The sequence below is a fragment of the Poeciliopsis prolifica genome, unplaced genomic scaffold (genome assembly GCF_027474105.1).
Source record: "Poeciliopsis prolifica strain line A6 unplaced genomic scaffold, Auburn_PproV2 SCAFFOLD046, whole genome shotgun sequence".
Classification (NCBI taxonomy): Eukaryota; Metazoa; Chordata; class Actinopteri; order Cyprinodontiformes; family Poeciliidae; genus Poeciliopsis; species Poeciliopsis prolifica.
The window spans coordinates 2,124,012-2,150,596 of NW_026562421.1; the positions used below are offsets into that span (position 1 = coordinate 2,124,012).

The 26,585-nt window shown below is 36.9% G+C and overlaps 1 protein-coding gene across 1 annotated transcript; it reads left to right on the forward strand.

Annotated features, from left to right (window-relative positions):
- On the forward strand, window positions 1–25,999 carry mical1 (microtubule associated monooxygenase, calponin and LIM domain containing 1). Its single transcript, XM_055056790.1, has 26 exons — window positions 1–101; window positions 1,574–1,761; window positions 4,196–4,249; window positions 8,859–9,167; window positions 10,814–11,021; window positions 11,467–11,574; window positions 11,683–11,778; window positions 11,949–12,104; window positions 13,166–13,266; window positions 13,512–13,769; window positions 14,524–14,639; window positions 15,219–15,345; window positions 15,585–15,660; window positions 15,796–15,943; window positions 16,378–16,553; window positions 17,972–18,078; window positions 18,267–18,329; window positions 18,446–18,698; window positions 20,639–20,706; window positions 20,789–21,536; window positions 22,127–22,245; window positions 22,330–22,437; window positions 22,918–23,011; window positions 23,738–23,831; window positions 24,021–24,094; window positions 24,918–25,999. The coding sequence occupies exons 4-26, from the start codon at window positions 8,910–8,912 to the stop codon at window positions 25,109–25,111; spliced, it is 3,750 nt and encodes a 1,249-aa protein (XP_054912765.1). The 5' UTR covers window positions 1–101; window positions 1,574–1,761; window positions 4,196–4,249; window positions 8,859–8,909; the 3' UTR covers window positions 25,112–25,999.
- The last annotated feature ends 586 nt before the right edge of the window (window positions 26,000–26,585 follow it).

Sequence of the window (26,585 nt, forward strand, 5' to 3'; positions counted from 1 at the left end):
CACTACGATAGCTTAATGGCAATCAAAAGAAAGAAAATAAGTTTGATCGGAGTTTATAAAATGCGTCTTGTCATTAGTACCCCATTCGATAGAGGTACAAGGTATGTTTATGATATAAATAAGTACATGTCTTATATATTGTGTGTTTTAAACTGTGCATTTGTTTAATTATATGCCCAAACTAAAGTTAATTTACGTAGTAAATATTATTTTAAGCTAAGTTAACATTCTCCATCCTTTATTTCTACTATTAATACGGCGCACACTGGTTTCTGATCGACGTAAGCGTTTACTGAACAAATAAGACACGAAGAAAACTAAAAAGTTAGACTGTTAGCCTGACGTGTAGCATGCTAGCCACGCAAGATGAATCACTATGGTAACGGATGTGCTCCTGCTTTGATTTCCCAGTTTCATCCTCGATCTTGATTTTGTGAAACATCCCTGTGGTGTTTTCTGGTTATTAAATAAAGACATAAAATAAACTACTATAGAATCTTAAACTAATTCAGCAGTATGTCCAAAGACTCTATAAGAAAGATAAATAAATATTCAAGAATATGAGTTTTGTTGTGTTTGGATGCCAGCAGAATGAGAGGTAAAGTATAAATGATCAAATGTTTTTACTATGAACATAATTTTCCCATTTTGTTAGGATTTTGATTCATTTGGGATGTATAAATCTGAATCTGTGAAAACACCCAAAATCTGGCAGATTTAGATAAAATTTTAGAAGTTTGCTTCTAAAAGGAAATGAGACAAATTATGATAAGCTTTGTAAAAGGACTATCAATTTTTAAATTGTAAATGTTCTTACACTGTATTTCTTTTTCTCTTATACTAAAATATCCCATTGACAATAACTTCCATTAGTAGTTCATATTTGTCTCATCTGGCTGAAGATTGTGATCTGCATTTTATTCATCTAAAGAAAACCTTTAATTATCTTTCAATTCTAATGTTTCTATTTATTAAAATGATGTAAACAAATATGCATGTATAGATATTTGGATCTTATTAAATTATGTTGTTTTATCGAGTCAACAACTTGATTCATAAATATGTGTGCAATAAACAATCTAAATAAAAATACTCATATGTTTGAATGTAGTTATGTTATTTTTAAAATGCTGAAGTATAAGACTGTAATTGGAGGCAAAGAAAAAAGGGGGGAGGGGAAGAAAGGCTTGAAATAGAGTTGGTTTCATTATCTTTAAAAAGTATGATTTCAGTTTTTCTCTTTCTTGCTTTAGAAGCCTTTCATGGAAGATTTCTTACATTTACTGGTTTTCTTAAATAGAAGACTTTTCAAGTTAATTTGAAAAATGAACTGGGTTCGATTCACTGTTTCAGAATAAGAATTAATTGAAATATGTAGCTTGGTTTTAAATAACTTCTTTTGTAAAGTGCCTCGAGATATTTGTGAATTTTTTCTATTTGAATAAACATCGTTTTTATCTGTGATATTGCTCTTAGGACGGGTTTTCAACTATAAAGAACATAGAAATTGATGCGGTATTTATAATTACTTCTTTTTACTTCCTATCCAATCCCTTTCAACAACTCCCCGCAGCTCGCTCGTGACGTGTGCTCGCGTGGGGTGCCAGAAAGTCCCGGAAGTTCGCGCTTTCTCATTTGCAGCGAGGGGCGCGAGGTGATTTGCTCTCTGTTCTGTTTACCTGTGCGTATCAGGGGAGCGAGAGAAAAACAAGCAAACATGCGAGCCGGAATATAGTGTCACCAAAGCTCGCTTCAGACCAGGTAATTAAATTAAAGTATGCTACTAATTGCATTTTAAATGTTTCTTTTGGTGACTTTATTTAACTATGGTTTTCATTGCTGCTTAACTAAATATTCCTTGAGTCATTTTACCACTGTCACATAGCTTTTGTGTCCGCTTAGTAATTTGTGAATTATATTAACTTGTTATAGTAATTACAAGTTTACATAAACACAAAAGTGTTGTTTGGATGTTCTTTCAAAATCTGGCAGCTCTTGCTGGGTGACATGCTGAGACTGCAGCCTGCTTTGCTCCAACAGAAACCTTTTTTTCATCAGCTTCATATCGTTGTGAGCCCAAACATTTCAAAGCTTGAATTTAAAATATCTCAGAAGAAACACAGCTTGATGACTTCAGAACATGACATCTCTTTGTTCTTTTTTCCTCATCTCTCTCGCATCTTTCCTGTTAAAATCTCTTCCTCTTTGTGTTTTCCCTGAGGAGGGGGGTTGATTGTTTGAGCAATACTCATGCAATAAGGTGGGCCAAGTCCCCTGCAGCTCAGCCCACTTGGTGGTGGGGAAATTATGTCAGTTCACATTGAACTTCTTGTAATTTCTGTCTCATCTTGTTTATTTCTGCCTTAACAGACTTTATTCTTTAACAAGTAAAATGATAGTTGCATGCATATGTGTCAACCAGTCAGCACAGTCACGCACAGCTCTATATTTAATGCAGCAGTATTTCAACATGCAAAGTGTTTGTGGTTTTCTGCAACTGCATGTCTCAAACCTTGTTCAAACTACAAACGGCAGGTTGAGTATAAATACACCATCCTTCCCTTCTTGGGAATATTGTGTTATTTTTAGGCTTTTACGGTCTGTCTTGTCTTCACAGAGCACTTCATGCTTAATTAAGGAAGCTGTCTCCCATTGTAGCTTGTTGCAACACTGACGTAAAAGAGAAGTGTTTTCTGGTCAAAGACGGCTCATTTGCTGTTCTCGGTCCTGTCCACATAGTAGCTGTTCAAGTGTTGTGCTTTATTGTTTGTTTGTACAGTCACCCTAGCACGTTTGTAATGCTTTAAAGCCGTTTAATTTTCTCTTTTTAACGTACAGTCTCTTTTGATTGCTAAGAAGGTGTCCAGGGAGGCTTACAAAGAACAAAATAACATGCAAACAGTCTATTTTTATTCCAGATTAATCAATTTTAATTCTGATAAACAGGAAGGAAGTGTCTTTATTAAGCTATGCCATCAGTGAAACATGCTTTGTCATGATCTTCACTTCAAGGAAATATCTCCAGATAATAATTAATGAGAATGCAGTGAATAATAAGAATCCAGTGAATAATTTGGTATTTAGTGTTGCTTTCCCTGAACCTTCTTTCATATTGTCTGTTGAGTCATTGTAACAGACTGTGTTTCGTCCACAGGGCTGTGGCAGAAATTTAACTGTCAGTTGAATATATTTTGATGAGGAAGTGGTAATTTTGCGTTTGTTACAGGAAATGTCAACCAACTAAATTTGACATTTTAAGTCTTCATGTGTTCTGTTTTGTGCTACCATATGAAAAATGCAAAGCATTGTAAATGTGGACAAGATGGCCTTAAACGATTCTTTTCTTGCTATGAATGTTGCTGCTAAGTTTTACAAATAGCATACCGCAGGTGCTTGCTCTAGTTCCTTAAGCACCACCGTCTTTAGCTTTGACCCTCTGTGATCTCTCTAATTCTTATCTTTGCCAAGTTTTGTCAGGATTCACAAAAGTGAAGTAAAATTCTCTTGAGAGAGTTTTATCAGCTGTTTTACCCTACAAGGTGGTGAGAAAAGCTGCACAGGAACTTTGTGGTTAGCAGTGTTGCCCTCCTTCAGGGATCTATGTTCAAAACTGTGCTGTGGCTTTTCTGTTTCCGTTCTCTCTGGGTACTCTGACTTCCTCCCACAATCCACAGACAGGTATTTTGGGTTAACTGGTCAATTTAAACTTGTTTTGCATGGAAAGACAATTTTAACAATCTAAAAATTCTGGATGCACCGATTGGAGATTTCTGGCCAATCACAGATGGCCAAATACAGATCTGCCCATTTCAATTTCAGCCGAGACTAATTATTTTTTTTTCAGTCTGGAAAAAGAAAGTCCTTTTTAACAGTCCACAGTTAAAGGGCCTGTGGCAGATTTTTTTATTTTTATTTTTTTAGATAAGATCAGCTTCTTATGTAAATATTGCCTATCTCCCAAACTGAAGGAAATCAGTACTGATTTATTTGTATGCCCCTAAAAGAATTTATAAGAAAAAAGGGGGGAAAATCACATTAAACAGCTCTGGTTTTAATCAATTTGCCTGCATCATAATTTTTGATGGCTCTTACTATCTATTTAAAATTTATTGTTATGAACAATTGATCATTTTGAAAGTTTATCAGTGCTTTTATAAAAATCTAATCACTAATTTCTGACTTCCTGTTTCCTCAGGACAATAGATAAAGATTGCCGTGTCCAATTAGACCACCTCATTCTACTGGACAGGTATGTGGGATACACCGAAAGCTCTCTTTTGGGTCCTTTTGTTTTACTATACCCTCATAGTTTAATAAAATCTTCATCACCTTTTATGCAGTTAATTGTCATCTGCACCGTGTTTTTTCCTTAACAATTTTTAAAAAATGCACTTAAGATTGTTTCTCACGTGATTATAGTAATGCACTTATCAGATGTATTAACAACAAAACAAATCCATAATCAGAAAGATTCTGAACTTTAACAGCTCTCCCATATTAATATCTTTGCACTACCTCTTCATTTTAGAATTTATTTTAAAACTTTTCAGGACCATGAATAGGTTTGCTCTTCCAACTTCATATACTAGTATCTGATATTAAAATTTACGTTATAGCCCATAACCAATATTTAACAATAGCCTTTATATTTTATTCCTTTCCCTACCCTTTTGTGAAAAAATGAATACACCGCTGATTCTCTGTTTCAGTTAAACACACCTCGTGAACAACCGTTCCCTTCTTTAACATTGATTATTCACATAATCCCAGTTTCACTTACAGGAGGAACACCGATAATGTTTAGCTAACTCTAAGATCGAGTGATACTGATGTTTATGCTGGTACATCCCACCTCCATAGTTACTTTTTTTGTCTTCTTATTAATATTTCTATTTTCCTGGTCTCTTTGTGAACTTCTTTGTGGTTTCTATTTGTGCTAGAAATACAAGTAAATATGATGTAACATAGAGGCCCACTTCTTTTAGCCACTGACTCCTCTGTGGACTGTGACCCATATTTATCTTGCCACCATCCACTGGGCCGCTGGGGGGAAGAGAAAGGAGGCAAAAAAATGTGCTAAGCCTGTTGTTACAAAAATGCAGTAGAGTGACATCTTGCAGATGCCAAGTCTTTATGATAACATTTAGGATGCTGCCTACATGTCAACCAGTTTCTTGGAAGGCACACCCATAAACAAACCTTTTGTCCTACGTTCATGAGTTGCTACGTATTGCTAGACCTTCAAGATGAGGCGGACGTTGAGTTTTTCAACCAAAGACACTGTAGTTGATTTTAGATTTTAAAAAGGAATGTATTTTTGGAAAAGCTCCTTATTTCCATTGTTTAAGTATGTCATGTTAAAAAGTCGGACAGTTGCAACACAGTAGGCATCAACTTCTTTTTCACTATTTATAAAATCCATCCATTATCTGTTCACCCTTATCCCCAGTGGGGTCGGGAGTTGCTGGTGCCGGTCGTTCCAGGCGAGAGGCGGGGTACACCCTGGACAGGTCACCAGCCTGTCGCAGTATTTATAAAATGCATATCCGTATTATTCCTTGTGATGGCCTGATGAACGTTGAAGCAGATGTAAGGACCAGAATCTGGTCCTTTATTGACATCAGAGTTTGTATCTCTTCACAGTTGGCAGTTAAAATACTCCCCCACTGTCCTCCTAAGTGAAAACTTGTGACTCGATTTATTTCACTTTAAAAAACATCACATGGTCAAACTTTCAGCTGACCACTCTGAGTCTTGTTCACATCTTTTCCCTGATCGCTAATGGATCAGATTGTGACGTTTTGAACTAACCAGATACTGAACAGTGCCATGCAGGCAAACAATAGTCTGATTTTAGTCACTGCATAAGTTACTGGTGCGCCTATAATTGGTGAGATGGGATATAAAGGAGATGTACTGACTCTAACACTATTGTGTTAATTTGTCCAGAAATCAGGAATCATTTGTATTCAGCTACTTGTTTTCTGGAAAACAGCACAGATTGGGAAGAGAAAGCAATGCTGCAGCTGTTTATGGAAAGTCATCTCAACTGAAAGCTTTTAACTTAATGCAGAAAAAAAGCCTGTATCATTTTGCTGTCCTGTAACTCAGATTACATCTTTAGGAGGATTAAAATTGTATCAATTTTATCAATGCTGCTTATTTATTGTGCCTCCAGTGTTCTGGAACTGTGAATCTTATCAGGTGACCTCTGCAGGAAATGATCTGTGATTAAATCCAACAATTAGATCCAGCTACATCATATTTCAGTGATTAAAACAATTGTAATTAGGATACTGTCCCACTATGGGTTAAATTGTAAAAGGGTTATTTTTTAAATGAACTTTTTTTTTTTTTTCCTCAAGATTTGTTTGCTACAAATTTGTTTTTTGGGATCACAATGGTCATCACTGATAACCATATGCTTTGGTGTTTTCTAAAAAAGTGTAAAGTAAATACAAAATAAGAACACAGAACTAAATAAACCAGTATGTTGTGTGAAAAGGTTTTTGCTCACAGTACCTTCTGTTTTTAGATAAACAAATTTTAGCGTCAGACAAAGCTTATCTGAGTAAATACAAAATGTGGTTTCAAATATGAGTTTCCTATTTCAAAGAAAAAAGTAATTCAAAACAATTTAGCTCTATTTCTCCCCTTAAAAATTTTAATTTGTTTAAACTTTTCACAAGCTGCAAAAATAGACAATGCTAAACCTGTAAATTCAAGAAACCACTCAAATGTAACCCAACTGATGACTGAAGTGGGTGAAAAGTTCTGAAAAAGTCATCATAGCTCGATGGAAAGAAATTGAAGAACAGATGAGAAACAAAGTCATTGCCGTTTAGCAGTCTGGAAAGGATGACAAAACTATTGACTTGTGGTTTCTCCAGTGAGCAACCATTGGCTCTTATACACATGAAAACCTGAAACTCTTTGTGAAACCTCCCAGGTGTGGCTGGCCTACTAAAACCTCTCCAAAAGTGCATCAGTAACTAATTCAGGAGGTCTTGAAGGAACATAAATGACAATTTAAAGCTAATTTAAATTGTTAAGTCAGTTGTTAGATGAATTCTAGTGACAGAAAATCTCTAGTCGTAATTGATTCACTTCTTTCCTGTCCAGATGTCCTCCAGGTTTTCTTCTGAAATCTTATATTTTCACTGCTGCTGCCACCAGTGTTGGTTTTTTGCATTGGCATGATCACTTGTACCTCTACTGACATTACTGTCAGTGACAAGTGGTTTCATTTGTCATAACAGACTCGCACCAGTTTGACATGTTTATGTCCTATTAAAGCTTCGAAGTTGCTCAGTGTTTGCAGGGTTAAAATTCCTGCTGGCCTCAGTCACCTCAGTTAAGGTCAGAGTTTGTGGTTAATCAAGAGGAAAAAGAGCAAAAACAACCTCCATGTGTGAGTCCCAAGGCTAAAACCACTTCTAAACAATGGAACACGATGCTAGCATTTTCCCCTGAAAAAACATCTTGATGAGGCCAAAGAAACGGAAATGTAGACATTGTAGTCGACGTAAATGTGATTAAGATGCAGCATCATAATCATACATAGAAAAATCCTCCACTGGGGCTGAATGAAATCAATTCTGCAGAAAAGTGTGGACCAAAACTGTGCTACTGAAGTTGACAGTAGCACAGTGGGTTACTAGGTTTATAGGCAAGTTACTTTTTTGCATAGGGCTAGGTTGCTTTGGCATTATAATTAGTTGGTTCAAAAACAAATAATAAAGCAAAAACAGGAGAAATTGGTAAGGAGGTACTGGTAATTATGTTTTACAGGACTTTAGGTGTGTAAAGTAGAGATGCATCACATCAGTCAACTCTACTGTGATCTTTGATTTGTATATCAGATTTTTTTAAAATCTAGATTGGGTAATGCAGAGTAATATAATTTAGCATCCTTTGTTAAAGAGTAGGGGAATAATTCTTCTGAAACTTTGAGGCCTGCTTTCTCACTAATCTTGTTTGCAGAGTACCAACATCAATGGCCTTATCTTCCTTGTTTATTTGTTAGTTTTTGTTTGTGTTTGTTATAATTATAAAGCCTGTATGATAATTATTCCTGGTTTTGTTCTGGCCAGTCACATTTATTAACATCTTCTATCATTTCACTCTACAAACACAAAAACCATCAAGCACTTTTTCTGAACTGAGTAATGGCTTTGACTCATAAAGGGAAATGATCTGCAAACCAAGCTACTTTAACAAAGAACCTGCAAAAAACTGTTTTGTTTGTGTGTTAAAGTCTTAGAAATCAAATCAATAATCAGTGAAAATCAGAATTGGAAGATCAGACCTCCAAAGAATAATGGAAATCTGTATCAGCCAGAAATAGCCTGATATATGTGTTTAAAAATAATTTTAAACGTAAACATTTTCACACCCCTGTTAATAAAAATAAAGCTAAAACAAGTTTAGGCCTGTCACATGGAAGAATTTTTTATGTAACTAACTCATACCCACTGATTCTGACACGTCCTCAAGCTGTGTGTGAGAATGACACATAAGACGTAGGCAGGTTGTTCATTTGCAAAGTGGTCATAAATAGACACATGACAGGCCAGAAAACAGCAGAGGGGAAGTTTTTATGTGACTCAGACGACCAGGTTGCTTCAAGCCATCAGCGTTTAAACGTTTGGACTATAATTAAGGGTCCATGTGGTGGGAACTTCCCATTACACAGCAGGTAGAAAATCCTAATGACTGGATCACCTTTACGGGTGCAAACAACAAAGAGTTGGACTTTGCTACCCCTCTGATTACTTACAGTAAACATTTTCTCACAGTAGATTTTTTTTCTTTCCTTGTGGCAGGGGATAATTTCATAATATTACTTCCTTCCACAGTTCAGCTTAAACTCCAGCGACTGAACAGATCTCAATCTCCCGATCCCAGCCATGGCAAACAAGGAACCTGTGAATCCCTCTCATGCCACGTTTGACCTCTTTGTTCAAGCCAAGACTTGTCAGGAAGTGAAGAAGCACTTCACAGAGCTCTGCAGACAGCTGCAACTTGATCCTAAGGACTACAGTAACTTCTACATGAAGCTGAAGGAAAGACTGAACTACTGGAAGGCCAAAGCTGTATGGACCAAGTTAGACAAAAGAGCCTCTCAAGAAGTTTATGAGCAAGGAAAAGCCTGCGCCCAGAACAAGGTGAAGTACTGTTACATGTCTTGGTCTTTTCATCACGAGTTTAGGAGCTGATTTTTACAGCAACATTAGTATCTGCAGTGGTTAGTGTTTTCTTCCTCATGTTCTAAGGAAGCTGTAAATCAGGTTTAGCTAGATACTGATATCTGCAAAGTGCATTTATCTGCTGCTGAACAGGCACAATATCTTTGACAGTAAAAATATTATAAAAGGTTTTCCATGCTTTCCTTCAGAGCAGTCATTGTACCTCAACTTTGTACAATAACTTTAAGGTTTGAACAGTTAAACTCCCCAATATGATTCCCCATATTGGGGATAAAGCCACAGAGACTAAGTATAGATAAATCAGTCCAATAAGCAGTAAAACAAATAACTTAAATGATGAATTATTTTATTTTAATAAACAATTTCTATCACAAATATAAAGAAACTGAGAGATTATATTTTTAATTAAGATTTACTGATCACCAATAGAGAAATTACACTTCAGCTAAGGATTAAAAGATAAAAATAAGATTTATGTTAATTAAGAAAAATATTTTAACTTTTTTATATTTTTAATCATACATGCATACTAAAGAAAAGATAAAATCACATTGTTTTAAGAAGTTGAGCATTTAAATTATGTAATTTTTTTTAAGAGTTACTGATCCCTTATCACTGTAAAGACAGAGGCTTTGCAGACTTATTTCAACTTGAAATACCAAACTTTAAAAAAAAATAAAGAAGAAAAACAGCATTAATCTTTATGGAGAATACGAAAACAGAATAAAAACAAAGTTATTTTCCAACTCATACCTGTTAACCTGGAACTAGGTCAGATATGACTGATTTTATTTTGAAGAATGTTAACCTGGAAACGCAGCTGACGTGCAGAAAAAAGAAAACAAAAAATAGATTCACACTCTTAACTTATTAAAACCCAATCTTGAGAAGGTGATTTAAACTGCCTCATGCCCACTTTGGAAAAGATTTATATGGTTCTGTTTTCTGTCTGAGTCTAAGAACTCCAACACTGAAACATTTATCAACAGTCTGATGTGTAACGACTGTGAAATAAAATGTTTCAGTTGTTGACTTTGTATTTTTGTGTTTTTCTGATATGAAGCACCTTGAAATGCCTTGCTGCTGAAAGGTGCTATACAAATAAAATTTGATTTGATTTGATTTGAACAACACACTGATAGTCAGAACGCAGTGGGAGGAGTCTTCACAAGGTCGAATAACACCATAAATAATAATGAACCATCTTTTCTAGACTCAGGAAACCAAAAACTTAGATAATATGCTAATGTTTAATAACTGAAAGTTTTATAACACTGAATTTCAAATGTATAATTATTCTAATAAATAAGCAAACCTAACTTTTAAAAATTTAACATGTTAATGCTTAAAGTTAGGATTTACTTAAGATGTTGGCACAGTCACATTACATCTAGAGGACTTTTAGATATCTTCAGACATGTCGGGGTAAAAGGTTAACTGTACTAAAGCTACAAGTTCAGTGAGGACATTTTTAAAATGAGGTGAAAAGTCAAATAGACCTGCATGTTCACTATAAAATCTGTTTTTTCCCAATTCCTTTTTGTGTTGTCACTTTCTGTTTCTGAATGTTTTCTTTTGTCTGTTTGTTTTTTCTCTTCTTTCAGTGTCTGGTGTTGGGTGCAGGACCATGTGGGCTCAGGACGGCCATCGAACTGTCCCTGCTGGGAGCTCAGGTGGTGCTGCTGGAGAAGAGGGAGGAGTTCACCAGGAACAACGTTCTCCACCTGTGGCCCTTCACTATATGTGACCTCCGAGAGCTCGGAGCCAAAAAGTTCTATGGCAAATTCTGTGCTGGTTCTCTGGATCACATCAGTAAGAAACTTTGACTGAATTATGAATATGATTGCTTGTTTGAACTGAACATTTGTTTTCAATTCACACTGTAAAATCACAAAGTCTTACTAAGTATTTTTGTCTAGTTTCTAGTGCAACTATCTTGGTACACTATTAGTTTCTGGAAGATATAAGAGCTTCTTTCAAGTAAATAATTTCTTAATATTGATATAAATGTACGTGCAAAACTATCAAATTATTTTACTTGTAACAAGGTAAAAATATCTTGATATAAAGAAAATAGCAATGTTAAGCTTCTATATCTTGGTGAAAGGCAACTTGTGAGTTAGTTTTGTCTTATTTCAAGTGTACTAAGATATTTGCATTGGAAACTACTCCAAAAATGCTTGGTAAGATTTTGTGTTTTTGCAGTGCACTCATGCAAACTTCTAGTGAAACATGAGCTTTTTTGTTTTATTTTCAGGCATCCGTCAGCTGCAGCTGATCCTGCTGAAAGTGTGTCTCATCCTTGGGGTGGAGGTTCACACCGGAGTGGAGTACAAGGGAGTTATTGAGCCCTCTGTTGAAAAAGGTATCTCATTCAGCAGCTTTACGTATGTAACAGTGATGTGTTTACTAAAGATCAAAGAACCAGATGTGGTTGAAGTAAATACAGCTTATATCTGATGTTTCTGTGTAGGTTGGATGGCCAAACTGCAGCCTCCATCTCATCCTGCTGCATCCTTCCAGTTTGATGTTTTCATCTCTGCAGGGGGAGGCAGGTTTGTCCCTGAGGGTACGGAAAAAAAAATAGTCATCACTTTATTTCACATTGTTCTAGTTTAAACAGGACACTTTCTTTGTTAATGACTATTACCTTGAAACACAAAAGTGCACTAGTATTATTTTTTAAAATAAGTAAATTTACATTGATCCTTTTTTCTTTCTTTTTTTTCTGTCTGTCAGGTTTTAAGCACAAGGAGATGAGAGGAAAACTGGCTATTGGCATCACAGCCAATTTTGTCAACGGGAATACGGCTGCTGAGGTCCAAGTACCAGAGATCAGCGGGGTGGCTCGGATATACAACCAGAAGTTCTTCCAAGACCTGCACAATGAGAAAGGTGTCATTCTCAGAAAGCACATTTTCAACTTGTGGCATAAGTATTTAATTTTGACATTTAAAGGGGAAATGTTAACATTAAAACTGTGGTAGTTATATATATATTTTTTAAAGGTGTGAGTTTGTCCTGATGAGACAAGTAATTTGAAAAAGTCAACCACCTCTGATTCCTCTCTGTGGTTCTAGTGCCATCTGCAGAAATGCATCCATCAGAAACAACCAATCAGAGCCAGGAAGGATGTTTTATCACTGTCAATCATTCGCGTGTACACACCGCTCATGATTGACATCGGCAATCTTGCGTACAACTTCAAGATTGCTGGATATCTGCAGCTATGCTAATGGCAGAGAAACAACTTAATGTTGCCATAAAACTTTCTATCCACCGTCATTGGTGGTCATGGTAACAAGCCTGCACATTTATGGCTGACTCTCCCTTGGAGGGAGGAGCTGCAGCATAGCAGAGAGCAACAGACAGGGTGTGAGCAGCGCATACACGAGCTTGAACAGTGCTAAAGCCTTCCTTTTGGCTCGAATTTGTTTTTTGTTTTTTTCCATAGATAGTGACAACTTTAACATGTCTGTAAAAAACAAAACAAAAAAAAAAACATAAAATTTACCTACTACAGCTTTAATAGTGTATTTTTGTAGTCTACTTGTTCCATTAGTAATATCTGCTGAATTATGTTTTTCCTGTTAGAATATAAAACCTTTTAAATTACGTCAACAATACAAAACCCGACCAAAATAAAAAGCCTGCATTTTATAACTTCCTGGCCAGATGATAGGTATAATAAAGAATTATTTGCAATCAATGCTCTGTGTAAATAGAGATTAGGAGATTTGCTAATCCTCCTTTTTTCAGGGTCTTGTATTGAACTTTAATCTTTCAGTGCATCCTGCTATTTGCTCTCCTGTCTAGAATTGGTTTAACAAGCACAAAAGTGTAAATAAACTCACTGCTGCAATTGGAAAACTATAAATCTTTCTGATTTGTTATGTTTTCACTGGCATTTTGTTCCTCTAAACCCGCTTTTCTCCCTCCTCATTATTCTATTCCAGATATTGATTTAGAGAATATTGTGTACTACAAAGACGACACCCACTACTTTGTCATGACAGCCAAGAAGAAGAGCTTGCTGAAGAGGGGGGTCATTAAACAGGTGAGAACAACACATCCATTACCAAGAAAAAAATGTGTCTTCTTGGCTGCAGCTCTGGCCTAGAAAGAAAACATTCGAATCAGATAAACACAAGAGCTGTGCTTGGGATTCTGAGTGAACAGAAGCTGCTAATCAGATCTTCCTTCCTGCAGAATGCTCAAGGCTAATAAAGTAAACAAAGTAGAAAGAATGTCATTGTTCATGTCATGAAACATCAGATACAATCTTTCACTTTCTGTCATCAGGATTACAGTAAAGCAGATCAGCTGCTGGCACCTGCAAACATAGATCACGTGGCGTTGCGTCTTTATGCTCACGATGCGGCATACTTCTCCACTGAAGGCAAGCTGCCGGACCTGCAGTTTGCTTTGAATCCATCCGGTCAACCTGATGTGGCCATGTTTGACTTCACCTGCATGCAGCGCGCCGAGCACGCCTCGCTGGTCCGAGAAAGGAGGGGCAAGAAGCTCCTAATAGCTCTCGTTGGAGATTGTCTGGTGGAGGTAAAGAGTCGTTCGTCTTGTTTCATTGAGAACCAGTCTGATAACATAAATGTAGGGTGGCTGCATTGTTAGTCGGTGAGCCTATGAATTTGTTTATTTTTACAGACTCAAATGACAAAAGAAATGGCATTAAGCTTTAATTTTGCAGAGTCCCACTGAAAACTTCTAAATTAGTTTCAGAAGTTTGTGAATCTAATTTACAGCTAATTGTTATACAATAACACAGCTGTTTACTTTAATTAAAATGTGTGATTAGATGGGTTTAAAAAAAATATTCTCCATTCATAATGCTGTGCATAAAAACATTTTGAGTTATATGGATTTGTGATTAATGTTCTTATAGTTGCAATGATGATTTGCTCTTTCTGTGTGCAAATTAGATTTTGTTCACTACTAACTACCAAAACCATCACCATAATAAGAAAAAGTATAATTTAGTTTCAGTTCTAGAGGTAATATTTTAAAAGCCAACAGTAAATGAATGGATTCCAACAATATATTTATTTATGCATCAAATAATATATCTTTCACCTTCTTTAGATTTTGACTAAACAGCATAAAAAAACATGTTTGCTGATTCATTTACCAACCAAAGAACCGAGAGTCTTTCATTTTGATCCAGTTGATGAATAAAAAATCATGAACTGCAGCTTTTTCTGTGAAAGATATGGAATATTTAATATAATGGGAGGTCCTACTTGTGTATTCTTATCTTAAAGTCTCTCATTTATTTTTCACTGTCTTCACTCTGCAGCCGTTTTGGCCTTTGGGAACAGGCATCGCCCGAGGGTTCTTTGCTTCGTTTGACACAGCGTGGACGGTGAGGAGCTGGGGGATGGGGGTCCAACACATGACCGTCATTGCTGAGAGGTAGGTGAATCTGATAATAGCCAAAAACTGCAACATTTAAACTACTTATCAACATACATGTATGTCTTCATGCGGCTTTTCTACCCCTGCTAACAATTTAGTTAAACAATCTGTGTTGAGATTAATGATAACGATACAAATAACACTTCCTTAAGTGACAGGGGTCCGAAAGAAGCATATTACAAATGGGAATGTTTTTCAAGAGCAGTATTTGTGTTTATAGGAGAATGATTGCTGTGTCATGTTGTCACAGTTGTATAGTAAATTAAAAAATATGTTATAGTTTTTATTGTTACTTTATAGGACCACAAAATATTGTGATAAAACTTTTAAATTCATATTTCCCAGCAACAATGTTCTCAATGCAACTTAATACTGAAAAGTTGTAAGATGATTAAGACAATGTTGTTATTGTGCAGAATGTGTAACATCTATTGAAAAATAACTAAATTCAGTTCAGTTTATGTATATATACCCGAATCAATCCAATCAACTACAAAGCCAATGTATGTATTGTAATTTTGATGTTTTTGCTTTGACTTCAATTTTTTTGCTTTAATTTCTTTAAATATAATATAGAGAAAGTATGTACAAGCTGCTCTCCCAGACCACAGTCGAAAACACCAGCAAGAAGTACTCTCTGTACAGCATCGACCCAAAAACCCGCTACCAGGGAATCAACCTGTCCGCCATTCACACTCGCCAGGTTAGCATGCTTATCTGTTGTTTGCTTGTCTGAGGTCAGAGTCTCTCCAGCAATCAGGACATAATTTAGAAAGAATACTGTTGAAAGATAATCTTAGAGGCAGCAGCACATTTGCGTTAAGTAGCTCAACATGAACAAAATGCATTTAATGTGTGAAAATATGATGTGGTTTGAAGCAGTTTGGAAACTTTTGCATTACTTAAAATACAATTTCTGGCTTATTCCACCACTTTATTCAGGTGCAGCACCTATATGATGAGAAAAACCATTCATTAACCATAAAGCTGAAGGAAAACCGGGCTCACATGCGTCAAGGTAAGTTTCTACAAATTTCATCACAATGACACTAGTTAGTAGTTCCTCTTTAAATAAGTGGAGCCTTTTTTTTGTAGATAACAAATGTCATGTTTACTAATCTACTGGGACTGATTGCAATGGTTGCTTCCTCAGATTCAATGAGTGGTTTTAACAAGTTGTTGAGATGGTGCCAGAACAATACCAGAGGGTACGACAATGTGAACATTAAGGATTTCAGCCATTCCTGGAAGTCCGGCCTTGCGCTGTGCGCTCTTATCCACCACTTCAGACCTCATCTGATGTGAGTTGCAATCTTTATGGGAGTGATTGGGTTGTTATAATCCAAGCATGGCCATTCCTCCACCAAATTCTCTGATAATCAGTCCAAGATGTCAGTAGCTCAGTATCTAAAATGCAAAGATAGTCTGAATTAAGTCAGATGGCTTAGCATTTTATTTTACATCAAAATTGACTAGGTTGCTGAAAAGGATCTAAGAAAACTACTAATTAAGCACTACACAAAAGGAACTGCATGAAAAGTAATTTTTGCTAAAAAAAAAAAAAGTGTAATAATATCTAAATGTCATCTGTGAAAATGTAAGATCATAGGTTTTAAGTGGATGGATGTTCCTTTAATTTCCTAAGTATAAAATGTTTATTTAACAAAACATATTTCATTGTCTTTATAGCTGATGATGTAAATGTTTGAATGATCTTTCTCTCTTTTGCCCAAAGTGACATTTCCTCCCTGGATGAGGCGAACAGAGTTCATAACAATGAGCTGGCGTTCAGTGTGATCCATAAGGAGCTGGGAATCCCTCCAGTCATGTCTCCCAGTAGTCAGATCGACAAGCTGTCCATGGTTCTCTACCTCACCCAAATCAAAGATGCAATCACATTGCCACCAAAAGGTAAATAATTTAACTCAGGTGTTTTTATATTCTAGAAATTAAAATCTGAAAATTATCTCAGTTTCAACTTAGACCATTTTTATACATTAGAAAATTATTATCCCGGTTTTCATCCAGTGGCAAAATTGTAATGAAATTTTAAAATGTTGTGATGTGTGAGTTAGGTGTATTTCCATTTGATGGTTTGAAGCAAATCAATCAGGCTGCATAATTTCTGCAGACATTGACACTAAGCATGGTTGTAAATTCCAATTTAATGATTCTTAAAACTCCACAAACCTGTCCGTATTATTTTTACTATTTTCTCTATTGTCTGTTCAATGAGAGTAGGAATAAATTTAATTAAATGCAGTTACTGCATGCATTTTAGTGAATTGCACTTCTTTTTGAGGCTTGTGTCTTAACGAAGCATATTACAAATTGATATGTTTTCAGTTCCTGGGGCTAAAAGAGAAGTGATAAATAGTTCTTATTGTCACCTTTATCATTATCACAATCGTACCACAAAATATCATGGCATGTAATCAGTAATCTTTGTGAAGGCCGTAAATGTTCCTCTTCATGTAAATGCCGTAAAACTATTTTTCATTTGCTGTGAGACGATGAGTCAAGCCGAATTATTGAAATAAATTAACTTATTCAGATTTATTGAGGTGCAGCTGTGCTTTTGAAGATGGTTGCTTAGACACCACGTTGCATTTGCATCACCTTTATAAGAGTTAGGTGTTTTTCATACAAGATGCATTCAGTGGCACTGTCTCTTTAAGACCAGGGTACCCATAATTCACTGGGCTAAAGTGGCTTGTGCCGTGCTCAGAGCCAGCCTGTACTGGTTGTGTTGCTCTCCTCCACTGAGCCAGCCCAGCAGCAGGCAGAGCGAGGGAGGGAGCGAGCAGTGGACTTTTCGGGCTCTGGCGGGGGGGCAGCCTCTCTTCCAGGGCAGATATTCCCTCCACTGTCAGCAGCAGAGGTATTTTCACACCAGGATGGTAATGCAGCATAGACTCAATCGACTAGTGGCGGTGAATGAGCTGAAGTGGGCGTGATAGACGCTCTCGTCTGCTTTGCTGCTCTGCTCGGGATCGGCTGAGCGATGCGCAGGCAGGAGGGAGCAGTCGGTCTCCAGTAACCTCATCTGAATGAGAGGAGAGGGGGAGCATTGGTGATACTGGGGATGAAGAGTTTTGGTTTGGTTTGACAAGTTGAAATCTGCTGCTGCTGCTGTGATGGCACAGAAATAAGAAGCAATAATCAAATAGGACGCAGCTTACCTTAATAAAGCTTTAAAAGAGAAAATACGGCATCAGAATTTATCAAGTAAAATTGTAAATTGGGAAATGGTGAGTATTCAGGTGAAATCTGTATCAGTTTGATTTTTTTTTCTTTTTGACATTTCTTTCCTTTTCTGTTGCCGACAGAACCTGCAGGGCCCGTGCCACCGATCAAGTCTCTGAGTCTCTCTAGGACACGGTCAGCTGTCTTTTTCCTGAGCAAGCTGAAGCACCTCTCACTGCAAAAACAAAAGGTAAGCCCACTGAGTTAGGGATTACACAGCCTGCAGAAATAGCTGATCAGGATGTTTTCAGAAACTCTTACTTGCTGGTCTGAAGAAACCGATGTGTGGTCTCCTTGTTTGGTTTATATTTTGTCATTGTTAAAGTTCATAATACTGTTTTTGAGGTCCTAGGATACGATTCTCTGTTTTTGTTGCAGGAAAGACGGGCGACTCTGAAACGAGGTGCACAAGCTGAGAAAATCATGGAAAATGAGAAAACTGTGAGTTTTATTTGGTTCTTCACTTTAACTTTCAATGCTTAGTAAAGCCAAAAGAAACTACTTTCACTATCTTTCCTTACTTTTATTTACTGATAATTCCGTTTGACCTTCCTTAGACGTCAGTGCTGCCTGTGTCTCCTGAAGTGAATCCAGTTCCTCCAGCTGCAGCCGCCGCCTCTCCACCACCAGAACCAGAGCCAGCTGAGACTCTGACGACCGATAACGAGCAGTGCTACTTCTGTGGGAAAATGGTGTACGCGGTGGAGCGCATCAGTGCTGAGGGAAGGTTCTTTCATCGGAGCTGCTTCACCTGCCACAGCTGTGGCATCACGCTCAGATTAGGAGGATACGCCTTCGACAAGAACAGCGGTGAGTTAAGCATTGTTTCTATCTGAAATGGCTTCAATCCAAAGTACTTTAGATTTATTTCATATGTCAAATAAATCAGTCGTATCTCTTTTGTAAAAATCATTAAGGAGAGTCCATATGAAGTGTTTATGCAGATAGAAAAGCAATCTGTACTCATACTTGCAGCTTCATGTCTCCACCCTCCACTCAAAGTGCAGGTTTGTTCATGCACTTTAGTAGATTTCTTTTCTAACTATGATTACGACGAAAGGCAGTGAACACATCCATATCCTGCAGAGTCGTTAAATGCAGTATTGAGTGGTGATTGAACATTTTCTACTTGCACTTAAAAGCCAGAGATGAAAGATGCAAAGAGCTGTCAGCCCTAGTTTGTCAGAGCAGATGGAGGTGGAAAGTGGATGGGTAATTGTTTCTTTGCATGTGTTTAAATATTAAATTTTTCTCAGTTCTGCCAGTCTTTAAAGTCTCTTGAAATCTACACCAGGATCACTCCTAGGAGAGCTTACTTTTCAATAATTTGTAGCAAATACGTAGTGGACAGAGTTAGTTTAGCATTCCTTACCAATTTTTTAATTAATTTTGCAGTGAATTATTTTTCATTTTTGAAACAAAGAGGTATAAGAAGAAAGATTTTATTTCTATCTATTGCAGAGCTGCTGTTTCAGTCTGTTTTGTCTCTGTGAGGTTTTTCCACACATCTTTTCACAGTAATGCTATTGCTAGGAAAAATGCCTCTGCAAGACAAAAACACTCACTGGATTTTCCAGGGGTTTCTGAACCTCAATAACAGCAAAAAATGATCCCGTTGAAAAGACTTTAAAAAAAGCACCTTATTATTGTGTCCTTGTCAAACTGTGATGTTGATATTGTGATAGCTGAAAATTTTAAGTGGAGTTATACGTGGAGTAAAGTGGAGTTTCACTTCATACGTGAGTCAGTATTAATCTAAGCCTCATTTGGTTGAGAAATGCTTGATTTTTAAATCCTATAGTGTTCAGGGTTTCCACCTGCTTGATTTGTGATTTATAAAAGCCCAGAGAGAATCTCATCTTTGTGAGTTTGTACAGAATGTTTTATTTAACAGGCTTTTGACTGCCTGACAGGCAGATTTCCATTTAAAATGCTGTCTAAAAAAATTCCCAGCCTCCTTCGGTCTCGCAGCAACCAGTACAGCTGAACATTGGCACAATATTTCTTTTATGAGGCAGAGACTTGCATATTAAAAACAGCAGCGTGCCGTCAGTCATGATGGTGAGCCCACTGTGACCCGGGCAATTTTGGAATATGACTTTTAAAGCCCAGAGGTGGGCAGAGTGCCTGAAGATTGTACTCATGTAACAGTAGCAGTACTTTAACATATTTTTACTCAAGTAAATGTAAAAAAAAAAAAAAAAAAAAAAGTGGTAAAAAGTCTATTCATGTACTGAGTAAGTGATCAACTTATGAATCATTTAATATTTAAAAATTACCTAATCATGTAAAGTTAAATATAAAGTTAAGTGGAAATGTTGGTTTTTCAGAGACAAAAACTAATTTAAGTAAAAAAAAAACTCATATTAATTAATTTTTTTACAAATCAATTATTTTCAATGTAAAGTTTATGAAAGTTTGACAAAAACTGCAGGTGCGTGGTGAATTTTTTGATTAAGACAAGTTTATTCTTCACTAAGTGGGTAGAGAAAACAAACATTTGAATCAAGTAAAAGTGGCAGTACTTCATAATAAAATCACTGAAGTAAGAAGTAAAAAGTACAGCGTAGCAAAAACACTCCTAAAAGTACATTCTTTCAAAAAAGTCACTCTGGTTCATGTGATTGAGTTAATGTAATTGGTTTCTATCAAACTATGGCAAAGCCTTTACCTGTAATACATTTCTTTTGTTTGCAGTGCTGATATTTTTACTAAAGGAAAAGATGTGAACACATCTTCTTTTCCCACAGGGAGATTTTACTGCGAGTTGCACTCTGAAGAATTGTTGCTTGCTAATGGTGTTGAAGCATCCTGTGAGGTGGGTCACTCACCGAACAGACGGGAGGGATTCTCTCGGTTTATTGTTGGTGTATATTTCACTTATAACTTTGTTTATTTAGGACATCAACGAAGATGAAGAGAATGCACTTTCCAGTGAGAGCTGTTCGCCGTCTCCATCAGATGATGAGTGTTTCTTCAAACCAGATGGCGTCTCCTCTACTGTCACACATTCAGATGACCAGATTATTCATCAGTCCAAAGGAGACTCCCAAGAACCACAGAACACGAGCACTTTTCCAGATCCTGCATCTAAACCTGAGATATTGGAGCCCACTCAAGATGAGCAGGTGCCTTTTCCCGTTCCAAAGCCACGCCTGTCCCGTCAGACCACCCCCACATGCGAGCCCTCGCCTCCAGTGGCGAAACCTCGCAAAGTCATCTTGACTCCGCAGGGACCCTTTGTTGAAGCGGCTCCAGAGGAGACTTCTAAAGCAGGACCAGATTTCTCCCTCAAACCACTGCGAAAGCTTCAGCTGTCCATCGAGGAGAGGAACGAGCTGGGGAATCTGCAGAGCTTCAGTGCAGACTCGGACTCCGAAACCCAAGGCGGTTCGTCCTCCTGCTCGTCTTCCTCCGCAAACGCAGGTGGGCCTCCTAAGCAAGAGGGCCAGGATGGACAAGAAGAAGAGGGCTACTGGAGCGGGAGCACAGCTAGTCTCATCCGTGAGAAGAAGAACCGTCACTGTTTTAAGAGAAAAGAGATGCCGAGTGGGCAGAACCGAGTCCGGTCCAAGTTTTCCCCCTGGAATTTGTCTTCGCCGAGGATCAGCAGAGACTGTCGACTCACCGTCCATCCAGGCAGAGTCGGTATGTGGATCCCTAATCTTCTGTTTCGGGGGGAAATCGTACTTCACTCGATATTCAGTGAGAACATTGCTTTTGAAATCTTTTAATCGTTGTGGCTCCTTTGACATATTTGGCAAAGCTCAAACATTCTGCTGAAGTCTTCCAAAACTTTGTAATCTTTGACAGCTTATTTATTTTTTTATATGTCAAACCTAGAAACTTAATTCAACTTTTGAACAAGTCACAACATGACAAGCTATCTTCAGTTGATTAAACTTTTTGATATCCCTCATAGTTATTTTTCTGAAATAACAAGTTAAGTTTTATGGCCATTTTAATTTTTACAATGTAATACAACTTATTCTTCAGATGCCACAGTGCAAAAATTAGCACTTTCTCAAGTTTTGTTTATTCACAAACAAAATGCTGCTGTCTGAACATATTTATTTACATATTTGTCTCTTCTGCTATTTTAGATATGTCTTCAGCTTTCTTCTTGTCTTTCTCTTTTTAGCTGTTTTCTGGTCTTTCTTCAGCTTTGTCTCTCTTCAGCATCTTTCACTCTGTTCTTTCAGCATTTTAAAAAAATTTGTATTCCTCTCTTTAAACAGAGACGACCTTCCATCACGTTCATAGCACATCAGAGGACGGTGTTGATGATGATGATGACGACGACGATGATGAGGACTATGATATGTTTGATGAACAGGAAGACTTACTTGGCATGAAGGTAAAAGAGTGAAGATACAAATATTTGTAATAGGAAATGCACTTAATGATACTCATGTGTTGAATGTTATCTCTGTCCCTGCAGGAGGAGCCATCTGATCCAGTACAGGCAAAAAAGTTTGAGTTGAAGAGGATGAAGACACTGCAGAGGCGAGCCAAGATGAGTGTAATGGATCGCTTCTGCAAAGCTCAGGTTAGAACGAAAGTTAAATATCAGCATATCTGTTGACTTAATGTACTTAGACCTGGTGGTGACATGCATCCTGGGTAATCTGAGCTACTCTTCTCAACATTTTGCAGAACTAGCAGGTTTTTGTGTCAATTTCGTTTCATCAACTTGTTCTTTATTTCATGGAACATAGTTGGAACTTTCCTTCAAAATCTAGAATGTGCAGGACATTTTTAGGTTCATTTAAAGTATCTTCCAATTCCAAAATAAAAATCGTTTAGGTTTGTTACTAATATGTTTTGATCCTTTTTTGTGTTTTTTTTATTTTTATTAGCTTTAGTTATTTACTGAAGTGACCGGCTGGTTAACAACTAAAAGCCATTTCTACACTGGAATTACTGTTTAAAATGTGTTTGTTTTTTGTTTTCTCTAACCTCATTGAACCTAAAAAAGCATTAAATATGTGGTCTACTAATGTGAAATGAAATATGACTTATTTTCCAGTCAATCCAGCGTCGACTGGAGGAGATTGAAGTTTCCTACAAGGACCTGGAAGAGAAAGGTGTAAAGCTGGAGAGAAGCCTGCGTAAACAACCCAGTAAGTTTTTATTTGTTTTGTGATCTATTACTTATTGCAGTTTGTTGTGTAGTTTTTATTAGTTGAATTTTGGTTTCATTGCAAAGTCCTCAATCAATTCTCTACTTGTCTATTTTATGGCTACTATATACCCGTTACCTTTTCCCATTTATTATACAACATGACCTTTAGACAGAATCATTATTATATTTTGATAAACGCTTTTTGTATTTTGTCAAGGTTATTTGTTTTTACTTTGCAAGTTTAATATTCCCAATAAAATTCCATAAATGTTTGATTCAGCTGATACTGTTGTAAGGGGAAATTAATTTTTTTTTCTTCAACCCTGGTGCTGAAATCCATCCTGAATTTGGTTCATTGCAATTTAATTTTCCTTTGGGATCAGGAAAGTATTTTTGAATTTAAATTTGATTGAGTGTCTGTGCATTCCTTCATAAGGTTGTTAACATGCAACTAAACCCACAGTAAAGTCAGTTGTGAACACAGTCACAGTTTCTGACATTGAAATATAAAAGCAGCTTTACTCCATTTGCATATTTAGTAAGAAAATGTTTATTATTTTGTAAGTCAGCTCAATGCATGATTGCAAGTCTTTTTGAGCGTTCCCATGTGACCCCATGTCAAATTTCAAACGGTTCTCTGATACTTGATCAAACTCATCTTCCACTTGTTCAATAAGAAAAAGCCCAAATGATTCACAAACTATTTGTTTTCGCCCTCATCCAGACAACAGCGATTCCTCTGAAACGATTGAAGAATGGATCCAGCTGGTCCATGAAAAGAACGCCTTGGTCTCGGAGGAGTCGGACCTCATGGTGGAGTAAGTTGCAGTGCATCAGGAAATGAGCGCAGCCATGGAGTTAATAACAGCAGACCTTTGAGCAGCCAGTGGTCACTGTTTGCTCTCTCCGTGGCAGTGCCGCACCTTCATGTTGCCTGTTTAATGACCTGCAGCATCAGCAGGATGTGCTGCAGACACGCCTGAGCTGTAGTTTGTTTTTCCCCTCAGGTCCCGACAGCTGGAACTGGAGGACAAGCGCAGCACTTTGGAGCTGGAGTACAGGAAGTTAATGGAGATAAAAGGTGGGTGGTTCCGTCTGCAGAAACTCTGACCTCGTTCTGAATGCCATGAAAAGATACGAACACTCAACTTATGAACAACCAACACTGCAATATGTTACTTTGCATGTCACTGCAGTGCTTTGTCTGTGTTCTGTTTCTCTCCATTCTAAACATCTTGTGTCAATGCACAGTCAGTAAAAAATATCTAAATCTGCTTTTTCCATGATTGACTTAATTAAACACATCGTCAGCCCATTTCTTTGTCCAATTAGCTACTTGTATACAGAAGAGAAATTACCCTCTGAAAGAAATGAAGCCAGAGCACAGCGTCTTCTCTAAATCTGTGATAGATTTTAAAGTCAGGCCCTCTAGATATTTTTGATTTCACATTCACAGAAATTTGCACAAAATCCACAGATCCTCACATTTTTTAATGTTTATGTAAAATTAAAGAATCAAGGATTTTTGTTTTTTGTCATACCATTAGCAATTGCTTGCAGTATAAAATAAATGAAACAAACAATGGAGTATCATATATATATGTAAAAATATATATATATATATATATATATATATATATATATATATATTTTTTTTTTTTTTTTTTTTTTTTTTTTTTTTAAGTAAGACGTCTAGTTCACCAGTCTGGAAGCACTACAAATTGTGAGTAGTGCGGATTTTATGCAAAGAAGCACCTGTATCGGTCCTGATATTGAGGAAAAAAATCTAGATTGGGCATCAAAGGCAAAATGGATCGGTGCATCGTTATATTTTTAGCACAGAAAAATATCACTTGTTTACAAGTAATTTTCGTTTTTATGTCATTTTTATATCTTTTCAACAGATAAGACACCAGAGCAAGAGGAAGAAGAAAGCCGGATCTTTGACCAGATTCTTGAGGTGGTGGAGATGATGGACTCTCTAGTGACATTTTTGGATGAGAAGCGGCAGAAAGAAATGAGCGAAAAGGAAGAAGCTCTCTCCATCAAAGAGGCCAAAAGACACTCCAAGCCAGGAGCTCAAGTTCAGTGGACTTAAACATTTTGGACACACAGGCCAGATGAACCTGCACAGACTGCGGGTGACGCTTTTTCTGTGTGAGAGATTCAGACTTGGAAACTGAACGGTAAAATTTTGCAAAGCCAAAGATGAGACGACATCATTGTTGGAGGCAGCAGACTTTCCAGCAATTCCCTCAGAGCAAGAAAAACTCGAGGTTGTGTGGATATCCTGGTGTTCACAAATCCTGGCAACAAACTTTATTTGAAAACTGATGTTTACACGTCTGTTAAGCAATCACCTAGAGACCTATTTGCTTTAGTGCCATAAACATGAAGTCGAGATAAATCAGAGATTAGAAACCTGCAGCAGGACCTTCAGATAAACACAGGAGGAATTCTGTTTCTGCAGACATGTTGGCTTATTGTTTATAAATGATTTTAACTGTATATTTAATTACCACTGGGCAAAACTCTAATCTGGGATATCTAGATTCTGTTTTATGTGTTTGCATAGAGGATAAACATGAGTGGGACCTACAGTAACAGAATGAGGGATTCAAAGTTTATGAGATTCTTTTTATATTCAGTTTGTTCTCATTTGTTACGGTTGATTAATTTTGTAGCATTTTCAGCTTTTCGCCGTGTTCTGTCTTCACAGCATGCTGGTTTGATAATCTCAGGGCTCAGCCGTTGAGTTGTGCAGGGTCACATGTGGTTTGTTTGGGTGTAAACTGGAGAGGAAAATCATCCAGAGTGAGACCGCTTGGTTCGACTTTATTGCCTTCATTCATCATTTGCAAATGAAAGAAATAGAGCCTGAAACGGATCAGCTAATAGAAGCCTTACGCCATATTTATCATCCTGCTGCCATTTTTTGCCATTTGAACCCCTTCACAGTATATCAAATAAAAATATCACACTTTGAGTCTTTGTTTTTATTACTTTCTTCCCAAGCAGAAGCTAAATACATCAGTATTAATTGTATATTGATGACAATGAAAGATCTGCTGCTACTTCAAACCTCTAGGGGGTGCACAAGAGTCAACATAAAGACTGGACACAATGTCCCTCTTTGGAGATTCTGGCTCAACCGCTTCTGATTTGAGAGCTGGTTTTAACCTTAATTTGAAATAAACAGAAATGTGACAGTAAATATTTTAATCAATTATTAAAGTAATAAATGTATAGGCCTAAAAAATTCTGTTTGTTGAATGAAAAAGTATTCAGAGTAATTAAGCCAGAATTTACTAAAAATTATATAGATTTTGCATTTCAGATAAAAAATTGGTCCTAAGGATGATTCAATATGTTTTTTTTCCATTAAAGTTCTGACACTTTTGGGGAGGAAAAGGAAAAACCCTACAGATACAGACAGAAACAAAATAAAAATATCGGTTCTTCATATCAGTCCAGTTCAATAATTGGTTGCAGCTGCTCATCTTTTAATAACTTTTTTAAATTGACCTCAATGTGTATAATATCCAGAAAAGGCTCCAAAATTTACTAAAACA

Coding starts and splice junctions, on each gene's coding strand:
- mical1 (XM_055056790.1), top strand. CDS start 8,910: ATGGCAAACAAGGAACCTGTGAATCCCTCTCATGCCACGTTTGACCTC. Junction 13,770..14,523: donor TTGGAGATTGTCTGGTGGAG/GTAAAGAGTCGT, acceptor TTCACTCTGCAG/CCGTTTTGGCCTTTGGGAAC. Junction 23,832..24,020: donor GAGTCGGACCTCATGGTGGA/GTAAGTTGCAGT, acceptor TTTTCCCCTCAG/GTCCCGACAGCTGGAACTGG.